Source organism: Ambystoma mexicanum, chromosome 4p (assembly GCF_040938575.1).
Source record: "Ambystoma mexicanum isolate Mex_15411 chromosome 4p, UKY_AmexF1_1, whole genome shotgun sequence".
NCBI classification, from domain to species: Eukaryota; Metazoa; Chordata; class Amphibia; order Caudata; family Ambystomatidae; genus Ambystoma; species Ambystoma mexicanum.
In genome coordinates, this window is record NC_090927.1 from 744565284 (window position 1) to 744590583 (window position 25300).

The 25300-nt window shown below is 47.6% G+C and overlaps 1 protein-coding gene across 6 annotated transcripts in view; it reads left to right on the forward strand.

Moving 5' to 3' along the window:
* TTK (TTK protein kinase) overlaps positions 1–25300 on the forward strand; it is a 1085566-nt gene that overhangs the window by 1002098 nt on the left and 58168 nt on the right. For 2 of the 6 annotated variants that reach the window (XM_069606300.1, XM_069606301.1), the window contains exon 22: positions 21478–21690. The exons of 3 other annotated variants lie outside the window; for them this stretch is intronic. In XM_069606300.1, the coding sequence (XP_069462401.1) occupies positions 21478–21585 (108 nt within the window). In that variant the 3' untranslated portion in view covers positions 21586–21690. Of the gene's footprint in view, positions 1–21477; positions 21692–25300 lie in introns of those variants that run through there. One more of the 6 variants, XM_069606305.1, reaches the window with a different exon arrangement.

Genomic DNA, 25300 nt, shown 5'->3' on the forward strand with positions numbered 1-25300 from the left:
AAAAAAGCTGGTACGCTGAACCCAACTCCCCCACCCGATAAACAGTAATATAAAGCACCTAACAAGAGTAGTCCTCACTCTCTCTGTTCTGCTCACGAATGGAAATGCGCAAACCTGTTTGCAAAAAATATATAAATCTTCTTTATTCATCTATAAAACGTTAAAAACACATGCATCACAGAACATGTAACAATCAATGAGAAAATGCATTTATGACAGGGGTTAGTATATGTGTGACCCAATCATTTTCAACATCTGCCAGTCATTTCACTAACTATCTTCCAATTTACTCGATCAGAGATCTCATCTACTGATATGCATTCTAATGTCGGGGTCTTGTCATTCTGAATTCAAATCAAATTCTTGACAAATAAGTGATGGCAAAAATAGAGGTGCTGCCTCTGGTTAATCGGGTAGAGGCACACCCTAGGTAATCCTAATCTGCATAACCATGAATGTTTAGGCTATTACATCTGGCTACAGCTACCACATACTCCTACGTCGCCTTTCCTCCATACTGTATGGGCGGCTCTCGCTAGGGACGGGAGACGGAACCTGTCGTCGTCCCCTTTAAATTTAGATGCATGCAGGGGCGCGGCACGGGGAGCATGCGTTCCCCTGACTCCGCCCACCTGCGCCACTCCTCAGTCCTCTTTTACTCATCAAAGGGGTAAGGCATCTGGCCTAGTAATTCCACTCGCTCTTTCCCGGAGAAGTACTTTTGTCTTCTTTTTCTCTTTCACTGGTCAGGTACCGCTTTGTCCTCTGGCGCCACGCTCCTCCACTGCACATGACGACGGCGGGCTCAGCAGGTGTCCAGCCTACGAGAGTCCCTTCCCAACGTCTTGCCCCCACGCCCTCTGCATCCGCTGCCTTGGCCATGACCACGGGTGGGATGGCTGTACCGCGTGCAGCGCTCTGACACCGCGCGCCCTCAAGAACAGACTAGCCAGCTGGAGGGAGCTTTTTGAAAGGTCGTCTCCAGTGGACCTAAAAGCATTCGTAAAGCAGACGACCAGGCCCAAGGTAGGTGCACTGTTCTCCTCCGCACCCCGTAATGGCGACTCCTTTCCCAGGAAGCGCACTAGCGGGAGGGACCTAACTACGACCAGCACAAGCACCAAGGCTGTTCCAGCTTCTGGCCACCAGGCCAAGGGGTCCTAAGATCCTACCAGTGATTCTGCTGAGGGACCACAAGGTTAGATTACCGGGTCTCATCCCGAGGGGCTATGCCTTAGCACCGGACGAATGTCTGAGGGGGCGCCTGTACGCAGCACTACCGGCTCCACAGCCAAGGGCACTCTGCCTTCCAGGCCCCGACCTGATGTGCAGGGTAGGCCTCAACCTCCACCGCTCAGCGTACTGGAGGAAGCCAGTGCAGCAAGTACCACGATGCAGGCACGTGGCATGCAGAAAAACAAAATAGCTGCTGGGCCAGACATAATGGCAGCTCAGCCGACACCATCTCCCTTTGGGGACCAGGTAGGGGAACGAGTTTCCAAGTGTGACTGGTCAACGCCTGTCACTTGGCCCACAGCATATCCATCGACTTTGCAGGGCAGATACACCTTGCCCCATAGAGCGAGACAGGGCACGCCTAGACCTCAGCAACCGCAGGCCCCCACAGGTATGCTTATTCCATCGGGGACTCTCCGGCCTGTGAAGACAGGTTCTTAGAGAAGTTCTTTAATCTCATGTGGTCTCCTCAGATGGGTATCATCCTCAGGGATGTAATCTGGGACATGCTCCCTCCTATACAGCCGCTAGCACACACGGCCACACCGCCTTTGGGTCCAGCTCCTCTGGGTCCAGCGCAGCCCCAGGTGCCCGTGCCAATCCTTACCACACCGGCTCCCATGCCCGTACCAGTTACAGCAGCACTATCTACGCTGTTGCAGCAACCTCTAGCGCTAGTAATCAGTACAACACAATGGTGGACACAGATGAGGAGGAGGATGCCGACACTCCATCATCCACCAAAGCCTTTCACAATCATTTGGCGGGCATGACTGAATTTTTGAGGATCCCACAACCACAGGTTGGCAGAGATTGTCACGCTACACCCCACGGCTAGAACGGGAATTCCACTGCAGAAGGACATGGTGGCGCTTGCCAAAAAAGGATGGCTCAAGCCACATTCTACCTGGCCTACCAATCAGCGTCTCGACGCGAAGTTTAGACAAACAGAAGGGGACCCTCTCTTACTGTCAGCGCACCCCCAGCCACACTCCTCGGTGATAGCGGCAGCATCATGTACTCTAAGCCTCAGCACTCCTGGTTAAGGAGAAGATCCTAGAGGCGTTTCGAAAGAAAATCTATTCCAATGCCACTCTATATCTGCGCCAGTCCAATGTGGATGGCATGCTGGCGGCAGTCAACCAGAGGCTCTGGCGGGAGATTGCTCCTACCGGGACTCCCTGTGCACAGCCAGGCTTGCTTCAAGGCGGGGCTGGCTGAAGCCAAAATAGTGGTAGAGGACATAATGGAGTCCACGGTGGCTCACATTGATATCTCAGGTCATGCCATCTGTATTGCTACCAACATGAGAAGGACGGCTTGGCTAAGGGCGACTAAGTTCAACCCTGACGTCCAGGAACGTATTTTCAAGGGGGGCGGATCTGTTCCATTCATCAACGGATGAGTAACTTGATGAGAAAAAGAATAGCTCGCAGACTGATAAGTCTTTATCGATCCTCACCAAGTCCACCCCTAAGGCATATAGCCAAGCGCACCAGCGCTCAGACAAGGGTCGGTCCTTTCGGAAGCTTCAGGGGCTCCCAAGAGAGACAGTCCAGACAACTGGACAGATCCCTGAGCCAGCACAGGTGCAAGCAGCACAACGCTGCTCACAAGGGCTTTTTCCAGTCTCCCTCCTGAGCCCCCGCCTCAGAAGCCAAGAAATCGTGACTCGCCCATCCGGGCCCACGAGTCTCCGGTTGGGGGCAGGCTTGCCCTTCACGCTCACCGCTGGTGGACAAGCTTCATGGACCCATGGATCCTCTCTGTAGTATCCACTGGCTTCCGGCTCCCTATCCCTCCTTCTCCTCTCTCCTCTCCTCCACAGATTGTTACAGCAACTATGTTGGCGGAAATACGCTCGCTCATACAGAGTCAGGCAGTGGAGGAAGTCCCAGCCTCTCAGTGGGGTCTGGACTTCTATTCACAAATTTTTGCCATATACAAAAAGAGCCAGGCTGGCCTGAGAGTTGTGTTGGACCTTTCCACCTTGGACATACCCTTCCTCTCAAAAGTTTCAAGATGGTTACCCCAGCGCTAATAGCAGAGACATTGTGTGCGGGAGACTGGATGTGCTTCCTGGATCTGAAGGATGCCTACCTATACGTCCCTATCTGGCAACCCCATCGGTCATTTCTGAGGTTCAAGATCATGGGTTTTTACTTCCAATACAAGGTTCTACCCTTTGGCCTCAATTCGGCCCCGAGGGTCTTTACAAGACTGATGAACGCTTTTGCAGCCTTGCTCAGGGGCATCACGTCTACCCATATCTAGAACACAGGCTAGTCAGGGCAAGGTCTCCGGAGGCAGTCCATTGTTTATGGTCTTTCCATCGAAAAAGTTTCCAACAAAACTTTTTCCATCGAAAGTTTACCAACAAATTATATACCATCTAATGCATTTTTAGTAAAAAAAAAAAAAAATTGGGTTGGGGGCTCACCCCCCAAACACCCCGTTTTTGATCTTTAAAAACCCACCCCAAACAAAATTAACCCTTTATCTCCCACACACATACATTCGATGGAAAAATATTTGGTGTAAAACTTTCTATGTAAACAGTTCAGTTGGAAACTTTTTCGATGGAAAGACTTGATACTGCAGTCCAGCACACTGCCTCTGCCTCCACCCTCATGGATGCACTACACAAGCTGGGATTTTTCATCAATCTCAAGAAGTCACAGTTGGCGCCCGCACAGAGTCCACCCTTCCTGGGCCTTATTTGGAATATGAGCTCCGAGTATTTTCCCCTCAGCGGACAAGATCACAGCCATCAAGAGGGCCGCTGGGCATTTTCTCAGCAGAGCAGTGACCTCGGCATGGTGGTACCAGCACCCCTTGGGCATCTTGGTAGCATGTCTCCTGGCAGTCCCGCATACGAGGCTCAAAATGAGGCGACTGCAGTTGCACTTTCCAGCCCCCTGGAGTCAGGAGAGGGGTTCCCAGACAAAGCACATCAGCATCCCACATCATCTCCACCACGACCTAGTTTGGTGGAGCATGAACAACCACCTGCGGATAGACAGGCATGTTATATCTTTATGGTTATAATGCACTTTCAATAACATACGTCTCTGCATTTATAAATGACACCTACCTCTACGCAGGGCTTCAAGGGTTCAGTAGTCTGTAGAAGGAGAAAGTCTCACCAAGAAACCCCTCCACCACTCAGCCAAAAAAGGCTAGGCAGAGGTGGAGTCTCCAAGGAAAACCCCAAAAGGGGAAAAAAACCCTGAGGTGAGCTGCTGGGGTGCGTGGACACGTACAGGCAGCTGCAGTGGTTTACGCGGGAACTTTAGTGCAGACTGAAATCCTCTCATGAATAATTCTAATACAGACAGAGTAAAGTATGAGTAAAGTATGAGTAAGAGGGTATCTTAAAGATGTTGAAAATCGGAGGGTAGGAGGAAAGGCTTACCCTGGCGTGAGTGATCGTCTCTTGATCTATATCAACCAATCCAATGGTAACAGCAGAATTATTGTGTAAAGGACCTAATGGAACATTGGGTGAAAAGATTATGCCCAAATGTATTTAAACACAGTCAAAATACAAAAAGGCGTCAGTGAGGCAAGGCAATGAAGCCTTACCAATATATTGCTGACAAGAAGAAAGATAACAGATTAGGAGGCTTGGAGCGGGAGACTGCAGAGAATTCCTATGGCTGGATCCTAATGCTTGGTCAGAGAACAACAATGGCAAATAAATGTGTGCTGGAAAAGACTGCATAAGAAAGAGTGACTCCCTATCTACGTAGGGCTACACAGCGGAAAAGTCTGGGAGAAAGGCTGATTGTTGAATGCAGTTTCCTTTAGTCTCAAAGAACCTGACAGTGATTGGAGGAATCTAATATCACAGATCAAAGGAAACAAAAGAAGTAAATCCAAGGGATTTGAAGAAAAAAAGCCTAGCGGATATAGTTTAAGTAATGATCACAAAGGAGGAAGGTAAGCGAACTTACGGAGCACAGCGCGACTCTGAGTAGAGAAGCAACGCGTCAATCTGAAGTCTGAGTATCCGGATATGCGATCCCAGAAGTCGGGGTGTGGCTACCTGCTCGGCATGAGAAGCGAGAGACACTGAAGCGCTGCAGACAGTTCCCGGCTCCTCCATGTTGCGAGCACCTTTTTCGAGGAAAACCGCGTGTATGGGTGCACTTAAAAGTGAAACGGGAGAACCCGTCTGGAGGGATGTAACAAGGCCCTTCCGGCAACCAGCACCTCAGATCACCATCACCACGGACTCGTCCCTAAAGGGCTGGGGAGCTACCTTGGGCCCACACAGTGTCCATGGGTTTTGGTCCCATCAGGAGCAGGCGGCCCACCTCGACTGGCTCGAGTTGATGGCCATCTGGCTCGCTCTCAAAGCCTTCCTCCTGATCAGTGGCAAGGCAATCCTCATTCAAATGGATAGCTCCACCAGCATGCATTACATAAACGAGCAGGGTGGCACCAGGTCTCCTCCCCTCTGAACTCTAGCAGTCAACATGTAGGAGTGGGTTTTGGTAAACATGCACCTGGCAGCAATCTACCTCCCGGGGAGTCAAACATAGAGACGGACAGGCTCAGTAGGCTGGGTGCGGAGAACTACGAATGTCAGTGGTATGAACAGGTCCTTCATGGGATCTTCAACAAGTGGGGTCATCCGCAGGTGGACCTCTTTGCCACCTGGTCCAACAGGAGGTGACCCCAGTTTGCATCCTGGTAGTGGCTCTTTGGGCAACGCGATGCAGATCCAGTGGAACAACATGAATCCGTATGCCTTCCCTCCCACTCCCCTGGTCCACAGGGTAATCTGCAAGATCAGGGAGTTCCTGCACCTCCATCATCCTGATAACTCTGTGGTGGCCAGCAAGGCCATGGTTCTCGGAACTATTCAGCCTGTCGTATCAGGCCATGGTGCTCCTTCTGCTGGGCCGAGCGCACCTACTCTCTCCGCAGGGAGGCACGGTCATCCACCCCGCCCCCCAGAAGGTAGCCCTTGCAGCGTGGTTCCTGAACAAGTCACACTGAGGCATCTGTCACAGGCTGACGTAGACATTATACAAGGGGCTAGGAGCAACACGACCAGGAGCCAGTACAAAAGCGGACCAGGTTTTGTCACTGGGCAGAATCAAAGGAGGTTGATCCGTAGACCTGCACGTTGGACGACGTGCTATCCTTCTCTGTGCACCTCACACACTCGGGGGTGCAGGTAGACACATGCCGCACCTATTTGGCGGCCATTGGAGCATACAGAAACTCTGAGGAGGAGGTATTCTCATCCTCTAATCCGGTTGGGTAAAAGACACTTGGCAGGCCTGACCGGGCTTTATCAGTCTATCAAGAAACCACACCCGGTGTGGGACCTCAAAGTGGTCTTGGGCGCCCTAGTGCATAAACCATTCAAGCCGATGGCATCCGCGGACTTCAGACTAGTTATCATTAAGACTAGTTATCCTCCCAGTGGGCCTTATCTTGGCACGCCAGATCAGTGAAATCCAGGCGCTTGTGGCTTCAGGGCCTCATTCTACATTTCATAAAGACAAGGTGGTGCTTAGAACTCACCCTGCATTCTTACCTAAGGTTGTCTCATCCTTTCACCTAAATGAGTAGATAGTGTTACTCGGATCCTAATGATGACGCTCGAGTATTGCACTGTCTGGAAGTCCAGCGTGCGCTAAGGAACTACCTGGAAATCAGACGCCCTCTTTGTCAACTTCGGGGGTGTCAGAACCTGGCTCTCAGGCCTCCAAGGCTTCCATAGCAAGGTCGATGGTTACGGCCATAAAGTAGGCGTATATGGGGCAGCACAAGCCTCAACCAACAAATATGCATGCCCACGCCATCAGAGCTAAAGGGCCGGCGGTTGATTTCCAAAGGCACGTTCCGTGGCAGGGTATCAGCAAGGCGGCTACATGGGCTACTCCCTGAGCGTTCTGCAAGTACTACTGCTTGGATGCGGGCTCCAGGTCGGACGCTGCATTTGGTCAGGCAGTGTTAAGGAACTTGTTTTCTTAAGAGAGGCACTTCTCCACCCTGGGGCTACATTCAGTTGTAATCGCCCATAGTCCCCTTTTCTCCATACGTCCCACCATCCTTCCCCCACCCCCCATATAGAAATGGTGTCATTGGGCAATGTTAATATTGTCGACGCGTCAAAGGGGACTGAGGAGTGGCGCCGGTGGGCGGAGCCAGGGGAGCATATGCTTCCAGGGACCGCCCTCACTCGCATCTAAATTTAAAGGGGAAGATGATTTTCTTTTGAAAAAGGTTCTGTCTCAAGTTGCTAGCGAGGGACGCCCATACATTATGGAGGAAAGGGGACTATGGACTAGGAGTGTGTTATTCACTACGGTGAGTAACTTATAATTTATTGTCCCAAATGTTTTTATCTTAGGCCTTCATTAGGACAACCTTCATTTGAACTCGCCACTCACCCGCCCCTTTTTTCTCCTCATTATTCTCTGCTTGAGCACATGTATATTCAAGCACCCTGTAACATTTGCACAAATAAAGGTACCATTGTATGAATCTTGAGTACTCCCATTGGAATCCCATATTCATTATCTTGATAAAATGGAACAAGCAGTAACAGAATTCACTTGCAAAGCATTACTACTAATGCATCTAGTGGAACTCATTATATCATTCCATATTCTGCACGAAAAAAGTTCCTTTCACTTTTCCAGAACTCCCAGGATCCGAATTAATCTAGAAATATATATCAAGGAATGCCACACAGCTCTAAACGTCATATCAATCTTGATCACTATGTCTGTCACTCATTCTTATACGCTTCTAATTTCTCTGCACCTTCGTACTTCGTTTTTACTTCAATCTGACTGTTATTTGTGTATTCCAAAGTGCTACGCACTCAGAAGACTGAATTTCTTCTTCGATTCAACCTGGTGTGCACTTCTCAGCTCAATCTATCCTACGTTATAAATATACTGCACGAGACCCTGGTTATCCCTTTCGGTTTCTAACTCGTAAAAAACCCTATGTCAAGTGTAAATGGGTAACCTAATCCCCGGATCTTATCCAGACATACTATTCTACAGTGCAGTGCGCCAAAACGTTCCACTACGTCTACGCTTATGCTCGTTTATCTATAAGTTGAACAATCGTACCTGTTAGTAATGTATTTCCTGGATATGCCGCCGAGCATGGCATGCTTGTAGACCCTTGTACAGACACTTACGACATGCATGTAGATTATTTATTCAATTCATCCAGGATATATTTTTGTTTTCACATTTTAATCAATCCATTTGGGTAGTTTTTTCAGCAAGATAAGGACTGTTCTTTATTACAGGAAAATATTTATCAGTACACTCCATAAACGTGGATCACACATACAGGGGCGGAGGAACCACACATTTGTTTCAACAATGTGCAGTATTATGTATGACGTCTACTGTTACTGTTCATGATTTTTTAATGATCCTGCTTTTCTCCTTTTCTCTTTATATGTATTTTTCTTTGTTCATCACATATGTCTTGTTTCATCCGATGGTCCATTTACATTTGACTACTTTCATGTAATACACATTGATGACTGACTTGTACACTAGGTTCCGGATGAAGGACTTGTGTAGTCCGAAATGCATTGGACTCTTGAATAAATACTACCACTTGGGGTTTTGGACATTTTTGATGAGATGGGATGTGTTATTGACTTAATATGACTGTTTCATGCATGTGAGCAGTTTTTCTACTAGGCACAATGCGGCATCACAGGGTGTGCCCCTGGTCTTTGTTCTACTTAGACAGCTGTACAGACTCGTGTGAAACAAGCGACAACGCTACATGCGCTTATTAAGCCTTTGTTGCAATGGCCCTAACGGAATACTAGAGCGCTAAGTTCCCCCAACTGCATTTGTATTTCCGATTGCCATTTTGCCGATCTTGTGCTTAATACTCAGCACGGCCAATTGGATTATCACTGTTTGCAGGTGCTCTGAAAACTCTGGACCATTAGTTTCTCAACATGTGGGGCCCCAATCGTCTATCCTGATCTAGAGGTCCCATTCTTCACATACACAACATTTCCTCCTCTTGGCTTTGTTTTGACCTGTTGTAACACAAACATAAACATGTCATCTGCCCAGTGTTGATTTTGAATAAAATGCTCAACCAGTGGTTTTTTCGGTGCATTGTTTTTCATGCAAGATCTGTGTTCACAGATCCTCTGCCTGGTCTCTCTTGGTTTTACCTATATACAGATTGCATGGGCACTTTATCCCGGCTATTACATTTTTACTTTTACTTTTACAATTAGTGAACTGTTTCAATGTCCAAGTTGTGCCATACAGCTCCACAACTTTTATGTTCTTAGCGAGTGGACAGACTGAACACTGCCCACACTTGAAATGGCCAATAACTGGTTGCTGCCCACAAACAGTTACCATCTCGGGGGTGTCGTAAGCCGTCTCATGTTGTGCTTGTACCAAATTTTGGCTGATGTTTTTTCCCCTCCTTGAAAGCAAAAGGGGATTTGGACAGACTGATTAGTCTTCTAAATTAAATGCCAGTATTTTCGTATCACTCTCCTCATCCGATTGCTGATTGGGCTGAAAGCGGTCATACAGACCAACCTGTCGCTCTTCGGTCATGTCAGTTTCTGAAGGCACTCCTCGTGGCTCATGTTGGCCATCCACTTCTTGCATAGTTTTTTCTTTTTTTTTATGCCCTTGTTTCGGCAAACTCTGTTCTAAATTCCGAGCTTGTGCTGTAAAATCAGTTCTTTTGGAGCAATAGCTTCTGATATGCTGAAACTGGCCAAATGAGAGTTTGTTTTTCATGGCGTGAACCTCAGGTTGATCTCTGTTGGCTGCCCATTTGCTGCCAACATACTTACTGCGAGAATGCTCCATCCTGCAGTCCCTCCAATTCCATCTAGAATGCAGGTGAGTGAGAGCCCTTTCCTTGTGTCCACTGTCCCCCTCTTTCCTCCCATTCAGTCCCCCTCTTGGGCTTTCATTTTGTACTTTTTCTGCACCCCTGTGCTCGATCACCCCCCAACCCCCCTCTACACACCCCTATTGGCTGCCCTCCTCCTCATTAGTACTGCCCCCTGGGCAGCCCCTCTGCTCATGCAGCCCCTTCAGCAAAGGGGCCTGAGGCAAAGGGATGTTCCTACATTTGTAGATCCAGAGTGTCTCTGCCAGTGTCCGCAGGGAAAACAGGAAGCCTGATGCCATCTACCAGTAGTGACTGTCAAGTTAAGTGTGGTGCAGACAAGGCGTTTAGCCACTGCTGCACCCCACTAAACCGTCTCAATGCTCGAATTTCTAATATTTATGGTTAGTTTGATGCATGTACCCACTGTGATATAGCAACAGCACCTCTGTCAGCTTCCTATCCATGCCTATCCACCATAGTCCGCATTTACCTCCCACAAGGTAGCCATCTCAAAATCAGCCTCATTGTGTAAGGTGACCACACTCTGCATCATGACAATTGTTATTTCAGCCACAGTTTGCATTTGAGTGAGTAGTAATGAGATAGAATTGTGTAGATAAACCTGTGTCACATCTAGATAGAATTGTGAAGATTAACTTACGTCACATCTAAACAGAATTGTCAAGATTAGCTTGCGTCACATCTAGACAGAACTGGGGAGATAAACTTGCGTCACATCTGGACGGAACTGTGGAGATTGCCCTTGCGTCACATCTGGGTGGCACTGTGGAGGTTGGCCTTGCGCCACATCTAGATAGTGATGCCACTAACCAACCCTACTAAAAAATCTCACCCCTCTACATACACCTCTCAAACTCTGACTTAAAACAACCATACCTCTAAAAGCACAACAAACCACATGCACTTCACTACACTTAAACAACAAAACAAACCACACACAGCCTCGCATGACAGCACATGACGGCTACCAACCGAAAAGCACACCTAAGCTCAGCAAACCGTGTTGACCAAACTGAGGCTTCCAACAGCACATCACAGCTCTCGCACTTTTCCCGCTCAATCTTATTTACCCATCCTACCCTTTCCTTTCAGATCCGCCAGACCGCCACTCCGTTGGTGATAGTGCACAGTATAAATATCCATTAAAATTGAAGCCTAAAAGCTGCTAGTCACTTATTTAGCCCATTGCTGTCTCTTTGGGTCATACTGCCCCAACCAATGACGTTAGCCGTCCTTAGCTCCACTCAGGGCCATCTTCAGAATGTTAGCGTTGGGAGTACTCATTATTAGCTCCTTGAATTTTGTGACTTCAACAATAATTTTTTTTAAATATTTTTTTTCTGCTTCATCACTTAAGCGGGGATCCGTGCCGGTGAAGATCCCGACCATCCAGTGATCTTCTAATATTGTAGGACTTCTTGGGGATGCTTTCTCCATGTGGCGATGGCGGAAGCCAGTAAGAATAGTCTATTTAGGCCTTGCGCCAAGTGCGGGCTGAACTTTTTTGTGGACGATTGCCACACAAAATGAATGTATTGCCGCTGCTCCATCTGCCAAGCGTTCTCTTCTAAAAACCCGGAAGGATTGCCACTGACGGTTGGTAGCGTGGCTGGAGGAAGTTGGTGAGGGCATCTGACGCTGATTTGGTCAGCAGTCATGCCTCAGCCAGGGTTGGCAGACCTGTGCAAAAGACTCCCTCTGAAAAGAGGTCGAGATCTCAAGAGGATACCTCCCGGGGGAAAAAACCTGAGGGTTCGTGGACATACGCCCCATAGTTAATTAACGACTATGACAGTAGCCAAGGCTCTGTCTGCATCAGCGGTCTCATCGGCTACGTCATCCGTGATGTAGAGCTCATCCACGGCCCTGTCCACCAGGGCCGCACAGTCTACTCCCACGATCATCCCTATTTAATCTTCGTCCATGAAACACCATTTAGCGACGTCCACACCATCGACTGGTCGCACGTCCATGGAGGGAACAAGCAGTTATTTGTCAACGACTATCATGTCGACTACCCATAAGTCTAAGACTTCTACCTCATTGACAATAGCACCGTCGATGATCCAATCGTCCACGGTCATAGTCTCCAGAGTAGCACTGCCCCCTAGGCCAGCATCAGCAATGGTGTCAATGACATCTCACCTCCAGGAGTGTCTTCTTTTGCGAAACCCACGTAGGATAAGCCTTTGTTCTTGGTGCCTGTGGCCACAACAAAACTACCTGTCCAAGTGCTACAAGAGTAGCATGTCGCAGGCTTGAGCCTTTGGAGGCTGTATTTTCGAGCCAGAAGGAGATGGAAGAGGACGTTGATCCCATTTTACCAGCACCTCGTCTTCTACTACAGCCTCCAGCCCCTGGACCATCTACTCCAGCCCCAGTGCATCCTGCACCCAGGAACTTGTCGCAGGACGTTTTATCAACATTAAAGTCTCTGGTAACAGAGTTACAGCAACGACTACTACCTCTGGCCTCTCATGGTGTTCCTAGAGTGAATCCCACAGAGCATCCTGTGGAGGGGTTACCTCATCCTCTGCCTCCAAAACCAGCACAGGATTTCCTACACCAAGTGGCTACCCTTACGGACAATGATAAGGGTCCAGATACTGACACATCCCAGGGTACCATACAGCTGATGAGTTTGATAACCTGGTTCCTGCAGATGGGGAGAAGACTAATGCCGATCTGCCCTGCACGTGTACACCGCCAGATGAAATAAGGTAATTCCATGCTCAATTACTGTGCCCTGTGAAGCTCTTCAACCTCGTCCCTGAAGAACAGAAGGATGGTTTCCTGTTTCAGAGGAGAGGGGCCTGCAGGAAATCGCTGGTAGCTATACCTCTGCTCGATGACATTGGGAAGATTCGTCGCCTGGTCATGTGGAATCAGTTTTCAGCTCCACCAATAAAGGACTGATTGGAGAAAAAATATAGTTCCTGAGAGTGCTCCCAGGTGTCTTTGCTCCCAGCCATCCCCTGACTCTGTAGTTTCAACTACGGGCAGGAAGCAGTCCGCTAACCCTTCATTTCAATCCTTGGTTCCACTGGATTAGGATGGAGAGCAGCTGGATGCTTTTTGCAAAAGGATTAATTCCCACAGTGACTAGCACTGTCAAGGCTGCAAATTCGTTAGTCATTCTTTCCCGATATCATAGAGAACTATGGTTTAAGATGGGACCCCTCTTAGACTTCTTATCGTACGGCAAGAGGGAGGAACCCTTAGCTTTGCTGCAAAAGGGTGAGATAGCATCAGCTCTGGATGTGGCAGACACTGGTTTCAGTCAGATGGGAAACTGGGCTGTCCTATGGCGTCTTGGGTGGTTGAAGGCCACCAAATTCCACCCAGACGTACAATCTAAAGCCATAGAAACATCTTTTGACGGCATCAACCTCTTTGGCAAGAAGTTCGACCACACCTTTTAGGCAATAAAAGATGCGGACAACGCAAGCTTCCTAGGATCTCTTCAGCAGTGCAGTCCTTTAGTTCCGGGAGTAGGAGACTATCCAGTTCTTCCGGGGCATATGCACAGATGTCCTATCGTCAACCCTCCTTGCAGGAGACCTAAAGAGGAAGAATACAAGTGTACAGGGACACTCAAAGGCAGTGTGGATTCTCCATCCGCCCACAAACTTCAAAGAAAGCATGACCAGACTCTGGTCTCGGGCCCCCACTTCAGTACCCCAGTGCAAGGCCGGTTGTCTCATTTTGTCAACCAGGAGAGAAACATCAAGATAAGTGGGTGCACAGCATTGTGCAAAGAGGCACACCCTCAAATTTCTGGACAAATGCCCTTGCATTACATCCTATACACAAAAGGGAACTACATATGCCCCTCCTGTAGGAGGTTCGGTCCCTCCTGAAGAATGAGGCGATAGAACCTGTTCCACCGCACCTCCAGGGTTCCGGAGTATACTCAAGGTACTTCCTGGTCAGAAAAGTCTGGTGGGTGGAGGCCTATTCTAGATCTCAGGAAGCTCAACAAGTTCCTTTGATTACAAACATTCTTTATGGTCATGTTGCAGCAGGTTCTCGAGCAACTAGAGCAAGGGGATTTTCTCGCATCTCTAGATCTGGAAGACACAGGAGTGCTGTTGTGCAGCATGGCGGATTAGATGTGTGAATGTCTAGCTCCGCTCATGCTTCGCTGGCGAGGAGGGCCCGGCGCAAACTCGCTGAATTAAGTGCCGCTTTCTGGTACCCTGAGGTACGGCTGGGATCTCCCAGCAATTCAGTTGGGAAGCGCTGATCGCAGCTGTGAAAAAATCTGAGCCGGCAAGGACATAATGGCGGAGTGAGGGGCGTGGCCTGGTGAGTGAGAAGGGTGATTGGAGGCGGCCTAGTGTAGTTCCCGGGGGCCCAGAGGCACACTCCAACAGCTGGTGGCAGTAGGAAGAGCTATAGAGCAGCACAGGAGTGTTTCGCCCAGGAACACAGAGAAACGGTGAGCGGTTTCCCATACAGCACTTCCCAATAGGATAACTGGGCCAGCAGCACCCTGGAGAAAGGATAGCAGGAGCGCACACCTCTCACCACCCAGCGACCTGGGAAAGGAGTGGCAATGGGATCTGGGCCAGGGTAGGCCCTGCATGCCCAGGGAAAGACCTGCTTCACAATGAGCGCCTAGTGGGCATAAGTGCCCGGGAGCGGGGCTGGGGATTTCTGGGCCTGCAGCGGGGAGACAAGTTGCAACATCAAGTGAGGGCGTGGAAGTCCTACCCCGCTAGCGAAGGGAAGAAGTGAGCAGGTGCCCGCCCCGCGGTAAGCAAACTGAGCAAGAGTCCGCCCTGCAGCCAGCACATGGAATGGGGGCAAACACTCTCCTGCTCTGCCAGGAAATCCCCAACAGCAGGCAAACTTGGTCACGGATGGCCCTTGAAAATAGGAGGTAGTTTGCCCCTTCCTCACAGGAGTGCAGGGAGCAGATGAGTGGGAGACAGTGGCAGAAGAGCGCTGCGCCTCGTTTGGTGTTGGGTGGATGGCAAGGACCAGCAGGCGCACAGACATCTGGATACCCAAGGGCAAGAGGTGGTCATACCGGACACCCGGAGCCAGGGGTACACACAAGGTACTCCAGACAGCAGCATTAGCAGGGGGGACAGGCACCTCAGGAAGCAAATGGGGCGCACCATAGCGAAGGAGAAAGGGAAGAAGGTGCTCTTACAACTAAAGATGGGTGCTTTTACAGTTCCCCTAGAGGACTCCGCAAACGGCAGGGAAAGCAGAGCGGGCAGCGGCGGTGAGGCGATGGGAGCAACACTCTCCATGATTTAACTTTTGCCCACGATCAAGGACTCCAAGAACTCGCTGGAAAGAAAGGTGGATGCAGTCTGATCAGAAGTGGGCTTCCTCCGTCAGGACTTAAAGAAAATATCAGCCAAAGTGGGGAAAGCAGAACATAGAACCTTGGGGTGGAGGACTCCTTGCAGCCCATGAAGAAAGATATTCAGGAGCACAAGAAAAGAACACGACTTCTGGAGGAAAGGGCGTGGGATATGGAAGGGAGGGCCTGCCGCAACAATATCCGAATCCTGGATCTCTTGGAAATTACAGAGGGCCCCTCCATGGAGTTCTATTTGGAGAAGTGGTTGCCTGAATGGATGGGTCCGTCTGGGCTCTTTAAATTCTTTTCCGTGGATAGGGCTCATAGAATCCTGAGTAGGGTGACCCAAGTTGCCCAACCTAGGCCGGTGATTGTAAAAGTATTGAACTACCGGCATGATATTGCAGGCGTTGAGGAAGAAAGGGCTGGTGTCCGTCGATGGTGCCAGGTTAACGATCTACTCAGACTTCACGAGGGAAGTACAGAAAGCCAAACACTCATTCAAAGAGGTCAAGAGGAGATTAAGAGGGTTCTGAGATTAAATACGCCATGATCTTTCCGGCCCCTCTCCGGGTGAGGGTACCAAGATGGTCAGTTTTTGTCATACTCCAAGAGAGGCATGGGACTGGGCTGATGTGGTGGGCCTAGGCAAAAGGAATAACCCATGGGTGATGGAGGTGGACGAGCCCTGATGATGGACCAGCCTGGATGATATAGAGACTGCCACTACATGAACCTTTTGGATCAGGAATGGCATTTGATCCAGGGCGACCCGAGGCAAGCATGACATATGCAAGAACATAGCCAGAGCAGAGCTGGAGGGACGCTATGAGCACACGCCCCCGGATCACCCACCAGTGGGTTAGGATGATCCCAGTTAGGTTCATAGTTATGGGGCGACAGAGGATTCATGTTGGGGTTGGGTGTAGGGAGAGGGAGGTGGGGGTTCATTGTTTGGTTAAGGTACACCAGGGTGAATCTACACCATCATGGAAGGGAGGATGCTGGGGCCGGGAGGTTTGTGAGTTCAATCTGGACCCATATATTTTCAGTTTGGTTGGTATGGTGGGGGGGTGTGGGGGAGTATAGGTCGCGACTTAGGTGGCTAAGCTGCATGTCATGGAATGTTGATGGTTTGCTTGACAAGATCAAGCAGGGGCTAGTGGCAAAATACCTAGAGCCACACCAAGCAGACATTGTGCTGCTTCAAGAGACCCACATGATTGGGACAGCCTGTAGATTCTTGGGGAGGGGCCACTACTCTACAGTGGAACATGCAGGCTCTGCGAGCAGATTCACTCGGTGTCAATTCTCGTTTGGAAATCGGTACTGTTGTAGGTGCGGCATGTTGAACGGGATCTGGGTGGTGTGGGGGCGGAGGGTGCTTCTTCTGAGCGTGTTGCTGTGGGGAGAAACTCCATTATGAGTGTGTACGCACCTGCAGCGCTACAGGGAGTCATGTTGGAGCAGGTGCAATCTCTACTAAAGATATATGGGGGTGATATTATATTGGTTGCGGGGAGAGTTTAACAACTAACTACGCCTCCCTGGGTCTAGTGGCCCAACCTGTTTATCTATTTAGTGCACTACTTTTTAAATGTAGTTGGGTGCAGGGGATAATGACAACCCTGACACAAGGCTGTATATTGTACAAAAAGAACAGCAGGTGTCCACAAACTTGTGGAACACTCCGTCCCTGGCACACCTATGTGTATTGGAATCCCAATCAATATCTTAATTTCTTAGTTCCTTTTACTCCATATCATAAAGAAACAACTGAAATTAGAATTTTCTCAAGAGTAAAAGAATTTTATATATATCTAAATCAAGTAAATGAACTTTTACTATTCAGATTATCAACATAAAAAGCAAATTTTTAAGTCTGTCGACTGGTAACTGTTAAACTGTTATTTTCATAATTTCAATTCGTCCAAAACAAACTCATCATCAACATTTGTAATACATATTCCATATGATCACTTCTTCATGTATGATCTACTTGCTTTACTCGTTTCGGGAAGTAATAGTTCCCTTGTTCAGGAGCTTGTCAAGTTAGAAGTTTTCACTTTTTCTCATTCACATCTATTAATTCAGATCAAAAAGGTGTCTGTCAATATCTTTATATATAACCATTATTTTAATTTGCTGTCATAGTTCTCAATGTGCTAATCACATGGATTTTATCCTTCCTGTTTCATTATTGCCCATGTGATATGATTTCTCAAATTCAATTGTCCTCCTTAAAAATAAAAAGCAAACCCCAATTGGTTGCTCCAGTTCCATAGGCTTTACTTAATTCAAATAATTAGTATTGATAAAAGACTCCTCAAACCTAACTCAGGAAATACCTGTATTTCGTAGTAGGTAGTAATTCCTTGTCTTGTATTGTTGCACATGCAATAGCATGTAATGTTCCACTGCTACCTCTTTCCCATGTAATCTCAGCGGGATCCTATTAGGCAAAAGATAGTTGTGTTGGTTTTGGATGGTTAGACTCTCATAGTTAATGTCCATATACTTTGTGTCTAACGTCTAATCCTAAACCTGTATGGCTCATGATTTCAAAGATCCTAGTGCATTTTTCTGTTGGAATCTTCTAAATCATAATTAACTGGGCAGAGGTCATTCTCACCTTTATACAGTATGACTGTACTCCAACGCACTTAAAGTGTGTTACTAAAATTACCCTATTTTGGGTCTAAAAAGCCATTTAGTCAAAGCATCCTGCCATAGCATGCTTTGATAACGTTGTTATAATTTCCTCGATTGATTTACCAGCACTTGTGTGTCCGTCGCCTCTTCCGTGTAGATTTCTTACTTGCGGACCCAAAACGACCACTATTTGTTTACAGACGTCCTCAAAATGGCCACTATTTGTTTACAGGCGTCATCACGCTCTTGCGTGATGACGTCACCACATTCGGGTTTTTTCGGTTGTTATTGGTTTATTCGGTACATTCATATGTAGAGTATCTTGTATAAGTATGCCCCTTCTCTTTGTAAATTGTCTGCATAAATTATTGTTGTGATATATATGCAAAAAATAAAACCCAGGGAGGCGATCAGTCCTCATGTGTCAATTTAATGAAAATGTAGATTGTGGAATATCCATAGTATGTTGTAGGAAATCTAATCTGTCAACAATAGATATAATAAGGGTTTGATTTTATGGTGAATGAGTATGCCATTTTAAAAATTATCATCTTCAGTGGTGTTTAGAGGATTACTGTACTGCCTGTTTGCACTTAAAAGATCTGTTAGTCCATTGGTTAAAAAAGTTTTTGGGGATTTTTAGCTATTTTACTATGCGAGTGCACTATCTGATTTCATTCATAGATTCCCTCTAGAGGATGTTGGAAACACCCATGTGCGTAACCTGAGATTTATGCTCACAATCTTCTTAGTGTTTAGGAGACCATGACATTCATAACATATATCACAATATATCAGTCCATTTCCATATTCACATCATCATCTCAGGATTGAAAGGATAAATTCTGATGTTGCACATATTTTGGGACACAGTTCCAACATTCTACAACTATAAAGATTTCTTGACTTTCTTATAGAGCACAATTTACACCTTTCATAAATCTAAGGTACAAATGCACCATCGTTTCAAGTCTCAACATTAGTACCATTTATAATCGGGCATGATTCGAACTTTTTTCCTAGTCTTACCCCATCAATGTGAGGATTCTCTACATGGTGTGCATATGCTAATTTATTTTACACTGTTCATAAAAAAGCACTCGCATTTGAACTCCTCATTCATCCCCTCTGGTGTCAAACTCCCCAACTTCTCTATCCAGCATAGATTCCTCTGGTTTATTTGTCTGCTGTGATTTCCTCCTCTCGTGTCTTTTCACAACTTCCAAAACTGTCACTTTTAGTTGTGCTATTGTGTCTTCTTTCTGAAAAATGTTGTGATACTAGGGATCTAATATTGTGTGTGCTAATGTTGCTTTTGTGCTCATTCCAGAGTTCTTTAACCTTCCTTATTGTCTGTCTGACATAATAAATGCCACAGGGACAGCTAAATCCATAAATAACTGATTTAGAGTCACAAGTTGCAAAGTGCCTTCATTGTATTTTGTTGCCATTTTGTGGATGTCTTCTGTAATTCCCTCTCATTACATTGTTGCAATTATTGCAGTTTAGCCATGGATATGTGCCTGTCTTCTTCTTTCTTAGAGTTTGGTGGTTGTCAATTCTTCGTCTTTCTGCTTTCACTAATTGGTCCTTAAAATTTCATCCTCTCTTGTAAGAAATAATTAGCAGGTTAGGGAACAATGCTAGTAATTGAGTGTCCATTCCTATAAACCTCCAGTTCTTTTTTTTTTTTTTTTTTTTGTTTGTTGTTTTTATTTTTATCAGTCTTTTGATGTGGCTCTGGATGCTGTATTTGAGAGCATAACGAAAGGGTACTTCTGTTGATTTAGGTTTTGGGATTAATGGATCCTTCCTATTTAGCAGGTTTGCTTTCTTTTGTGCCTTTTCTACAATCTTTTTAGGGTAACCTTCTTTGTCATATTTTTCGGCCATCATAAAGTTCTCCTCCCTCTCTTAAGGTGTCCTCCGTGGATATTACCCTCTTAAGACGCAGGAACTGGCTGTACGATAAGTTATTTTTCATGTGCTGTGGATGTTGGCTGAGGTAAGGTAATGAATTAAGGACTTTCAGTGCCCGGGAAAGCCAAAGCTTTTGGCGGGCTATTAGAAGGGCTGTGTATGTTTGCTGAATGTGGACTGGGACTGTCTGATCCCAATCCACAACCTGGTTTCAGTGTGTGAGTGGTATGCATGAATGTTCCTGCCAGTGGTCCTGATTGGACCACTGCTGGGGGGGGTGTGTGTGGGGGGGCGGGGGAGGCTAGTCCTGCTATTGGCTAGTGAGGACAGCAGCTCTTACCTAGCTTTTAGGATGAGATGACCCCTCCACCCATTCTTTAGAGATCCCGGAAAAACCTGAAGGAGCCAAGGATTCTGTCCAGCTGTGATACCCGCGAAGAAACCTGTGATCCGACTGAATGAGGCCGGCAACCAACTTCTGCTGCTGTCCTGGAGGAGCCCTGTCTTGCTCGTGATATTTGGCAGTCCTGCGAAGGAGCTGCGACCCTTGGAGTGGAGAGACCATCCATTCCTGACATCTGCTCGCTTCCCTGCCAAAGAGCCTTCAGAAGTGCCCTGGAACTGTCCTGTGGCTGACCAGCTTCGATTTTGGGCTACCATGCCACCGGCTTCACTGTACAGAGTTTCCTCCCTACGAGCCTACCTCCTGCGAAATTTTGGCACCCTAACATCGAGTGCACCCGAGATGGGAGGAAAAGTCTGACTGCAACTGCAGGGTCCTTTTGCGTTGCCATGCTGCGGTAACCTCTGTCCGAAATCGCTTAACGGACCCGAGTCCAGTCCTCATAGGGATCCTGCATAGTGTTTTGCTGCATTCTTCAATCGACAGTCCTTGCAACAGTGAAAGACACCAACCGGAGATCAGCTCGAACCTGCAACTCTTGTGAATCAACGACTGCGACTTTTGGCAGGAAAAGTGATGTCGGACCCTCTTCCTTTGCCCTGCCAAGTCTGGGGAAGAATCGAAGTACGGGGGGGTGACTTACAGAGCTTTTCACCTAGCCCTATACTCCCATTATAAGTCAATGTGCTTATAATAAACCTTAATTCTAACATGATTGGCTTTGCCATTGCTTGCGCAAGACCTCTAACTGTTTGGGCTACTTTTGGGCATTAGTCTAACTTGTATCCTAACTCTAAGAACCGTTCACTGGCCCCTAGAGCCCCTACCTGCATTTTTTCCTGCTTCATTACTTCTGTGGAACGTTTACCTAAACTATTGAGCAAAAGGCCCCAGACAATTTAGGGGCGGACAATTTTAGTTGGGGATCATCTCTATTAAGTAGACAAGTTGGAGCATTGAACAGCTCCACAGACATTGTAATATAACAGTCTGATGAGTGAGGGACTATATTGATTGGTCTTTTTATCTCCTTGTCTCTTCACAGGTGTCACGTGTCCGTCCCTCGTGGGAGGGCAGTTCGAAATCTATCACAACAGGAAAACAGCTGTTTTTGTATGGGATTCAGCAACAGTCCACTTTGAACGGATTGTAAATTGTATGGCTCCTGTTGCCTTTTTAAGTCAATCTCCACGTAGTTCTTAATGTGGATGATGGCTGAATAGTCGTGGAGAATTAATGTTTATCTTGAACTAATCAGGTTGTGAGGCGGTGATTATAGCTCCGCCCCGTTATACGATCAATTGAGACACATCGTGTTTTTAAGTATATACCCCTGATGAATTTCTCCTGACTGTGTATGTATGGAATGAGTGAGGAATGAAACATGTTGGGTTGAATGGGAGTGAAGTAGTGTGGAATTTATTAGTTAATCCAGCCGTGTTATTTTTCTTTAAACCCCATTACTGTGGTTAGGCTTAGAAGTAACAAATAGATTTAGATATTTTTGTTCATGTTGTAATCCTTGATTTTTGTGTTTCCTTAGGATTATTTGTACACTTCTTTTTCCCGGTGTACTTAATTCGTCACCGTTGTGGGTTGGTCGTTGTTATTTTCTGTTTTTTTCTTTTTCTTTTTATGTATAAAAAGTTTTTATGGATCGTGTCTAAGATTTGTATTAAATGATGAATCATGCCATGTTGGCATTTTTATGATGTATATTTACCATTGAAGGTTAAATAAAATTGATAATTGAATACCTGGTTAAATGTACATTGTTTTTGTATCCACTTCCCATTGTGCAGTGCTTTAATACTAAAGTACAAATGATTAGAGATATGTGAACTTGTTTTTTCTATCTCTATTCCTGCCTTATAACTAGCGAGGTTGGACACGTGACCTTGTGACACCACACTGTGGACCATTTTCTTAGTTTATATTATTTAGGTGTTCCTAAAGTTAGGGGGCTCTTTTGGTCCTACAGTTTAATCCCCCAACCTCTTTTGTGTATATTGTTGATCATCTCTGTGAACCTGGTGTGCATGATACGATTCTAACCTTTCCTTTGTAGTAGTTTTTGATGTGTATTATGCCCTATAGCAAAGTGAATGTACATATGTATTTAATTTGATAGTGTTGTGTGATAACTCTACTTGCTAGCAGTCATTTTTCATAGTGTGTTTTGGCCATAACTAAATAACTGTTTGTATACTTCTCCAGCATTAGATCTTTCATGGATTCACATGCTTAGAATATTCCCCGTCGTCAGGCTGGGAATCCCCGGTACATTATACAGACCCTTTCCCGTAGGAAAACTTTTCGACGCTTATGCGCCCTATCCACCTCGTTTTGTATCATGCGTGCCCGCGCCGTCAGGACGCCATGATATAAATACAGGACCCGCCCCCGCACTCCCTCAGATTTCAACCGTCTTTCAAAGTAGTGGGATCCTCGTGGTTACTGCTAATCGAAATTGGCATGTATTTTCGCTTCGGCGACGTTACATTCTGGAAAAAATATGTCTGGAAAAGCTTTATTTCGTCCTTGTGCGACATGTGGACTCAAAAAAGTCTATGAAGGTGATGCCCACATGGATTGTATCTACTGTCTCCACCCGCACCACACGGCGGATATATGCGAGATATGCCAGGGTTTCTCCCAAAAAACCCTTAAAGACCGGAAAAGAAGGTTGGTCGACTGGCTTAACGACGGAGCGGGTGCCTATCCGGCATCAGAAGTTGGCTCCACGGCCTCCAGGAGCAAGTCGGAACCTCCCTCGAAGAAGGTGCAGCCTGTCGAAAAATGCCCTGCGGACAAGCATACGGGGAAGCATGCTGGGGCTTCCTCGTCACACAAAAAGTCCTCCTCATCCTCTAAGACGGAGAGGCAAGCGGCATCAAAATCCTCCTCAGGGGACCGTCCTAGGTCTTCCGTGAGTCGAGACGCTTCAGCAGGGAAGTCGGCAACAAAATCAGCTACGAAGTCTAAAGGCTCGGTGCCGGCTACTGGCTCGTCGACCCCGGTGTCGCTGACGATGCCTATTACTATTCAGGCAGCAGCGGTGGGCATTCCTTCGTCGACGGTGACTCCATCTATGGCCTGGCAGCCAGAGGTTTGTGACCCGGCCCCCCCTGAGGTCCTACTGCAGCCAGACACGGCCTTGTCGGTGTCGTCGGTGGAAGGAGAATGTGGCATGGTTATGCAGCCGTCGGACTTGGGCTTACGGCCTTCCAATACGTCGATGACGAGTGCGAGTGGGGGCGTGGTCCCTCTATCCTCGACGTTGCTGACCCCTCAGACGGTTTTGTCTCTGGATGTGCTTAATACACTTCAGAAGCTCCTGCAGCGTCTGGATACGCAAATCCCTCAGCCTGGCACTTCATCGTTGATATTCTCTGCACCTTCCGTCGATGAACAAGCTCAAGCAGCTCGCTCGACGACCAAAAGCCCGTCGGCCTCCCAGGTGGTGAAGGATCGTCCTCGAGCGCAGGAGGAGGGTGAGCTATCGGAGTCCGATTCTATACGAGGTGACTCAGGGTCGGACATTTCCCTGTCACCGTCGAGAGACCCAACATGGAATTCGGATGTAGAGGTAGAGTCTACGAGGAGCCAGGCACAACCATCTCCTCCGGATGATGTGGGAGCCTTCCATGCAATGATGGGAAAAGCGTGTTCCGAGTTCGGCTTAATTCCTGAGGAGCAAAAGAAGGACTGTTTTCTTTTTGATCACATGGGTCAAAGGAGAAAATCGGTATTTGCCATCCCAATCCTGGACCACGTGTGGCAAGAAGGCCTCAAGACGATGCGTCATCCGTTCTCGGAACCGGCTATTAAGGGGCGTATTGAGAAAGTTTAAAGCTCCGGAGTCCACTCCAAAATGTCTAACGTCACAGCCTCTGTCAGACTCTGTGGTATCGGCGGCAGCGGCTAGGAAGGCCAGAGTACAGCAAAAATGTTCAACCCCACCAGAAAGCGAGGCCAGGAGGCAGGACGCCTTTGGAAAAAAGGTGCTCTCAGTCGGCGCCACGACGGTAAGAGCAGCCAACTCCTTGGCGATTGTATCACGTTACGATAGGGAGATGTGGCATAAACTAGCCCCTATCCTAGAACATCTGCCGGAAGAACATCGAAAAGCAGCCATGTTGCTAGTACGAGAGGATGAGGAGGCCTCGAACCATGCAATTAATATTGCGGTGGACCTAGCAGAGTCTGGGTTCAAACAAATCAATCATGGCGTAGTACTACGTCGACAAGCGTGGCTCAAATGTACTACTTTTAGACCCGAAGTCCAATATAAAGTCCTAGACATGCCATGTGAAGGAGAACATCTGTTTGGAGACAAGGTAGATGAAGCCTTGAAGGGGATGAAAGAAGACACGGATACCGCTAGGTCTCTCGGCGCCCTCCAGACAGGTAGAAGTTTTCGCTCCTTTCGCCCCTTCAGAGGTGCTTCCGGAAACAACCGCTTTGGAGCCTCTAGGGACCGTGGATTTAACAGGCCCTCATACTCCTCACAAGGTTACAGACGTGCATCCCAGTCGGCACGTAGAGGCAGAGATTATCAAGCCTCCAGACGACGCGGCTCGGGTCCCTCGTCGACGAAGGACAAGCAAACCAGCAACCAATGACGGCCTTCGGAACGTCCTGGGGGGTCGAGTCTCATCATATCGACCAATGGAAATGCATCACCACAGATCGATGGGTTCTGGACACGATTCGCATGGGTCATGCGCTGCAATTCAAAAACAAGCCTCCAAGTCTTCCGCCAGTGTTTTCGGCCCAGCCCCACCTTCGAGTTCTAAGACAAGAGGTGGCGCTTATGCTGCAAAAAGGAGCGGTAGAACGGGTTCCTGCGGCACAGGAAGGACAAG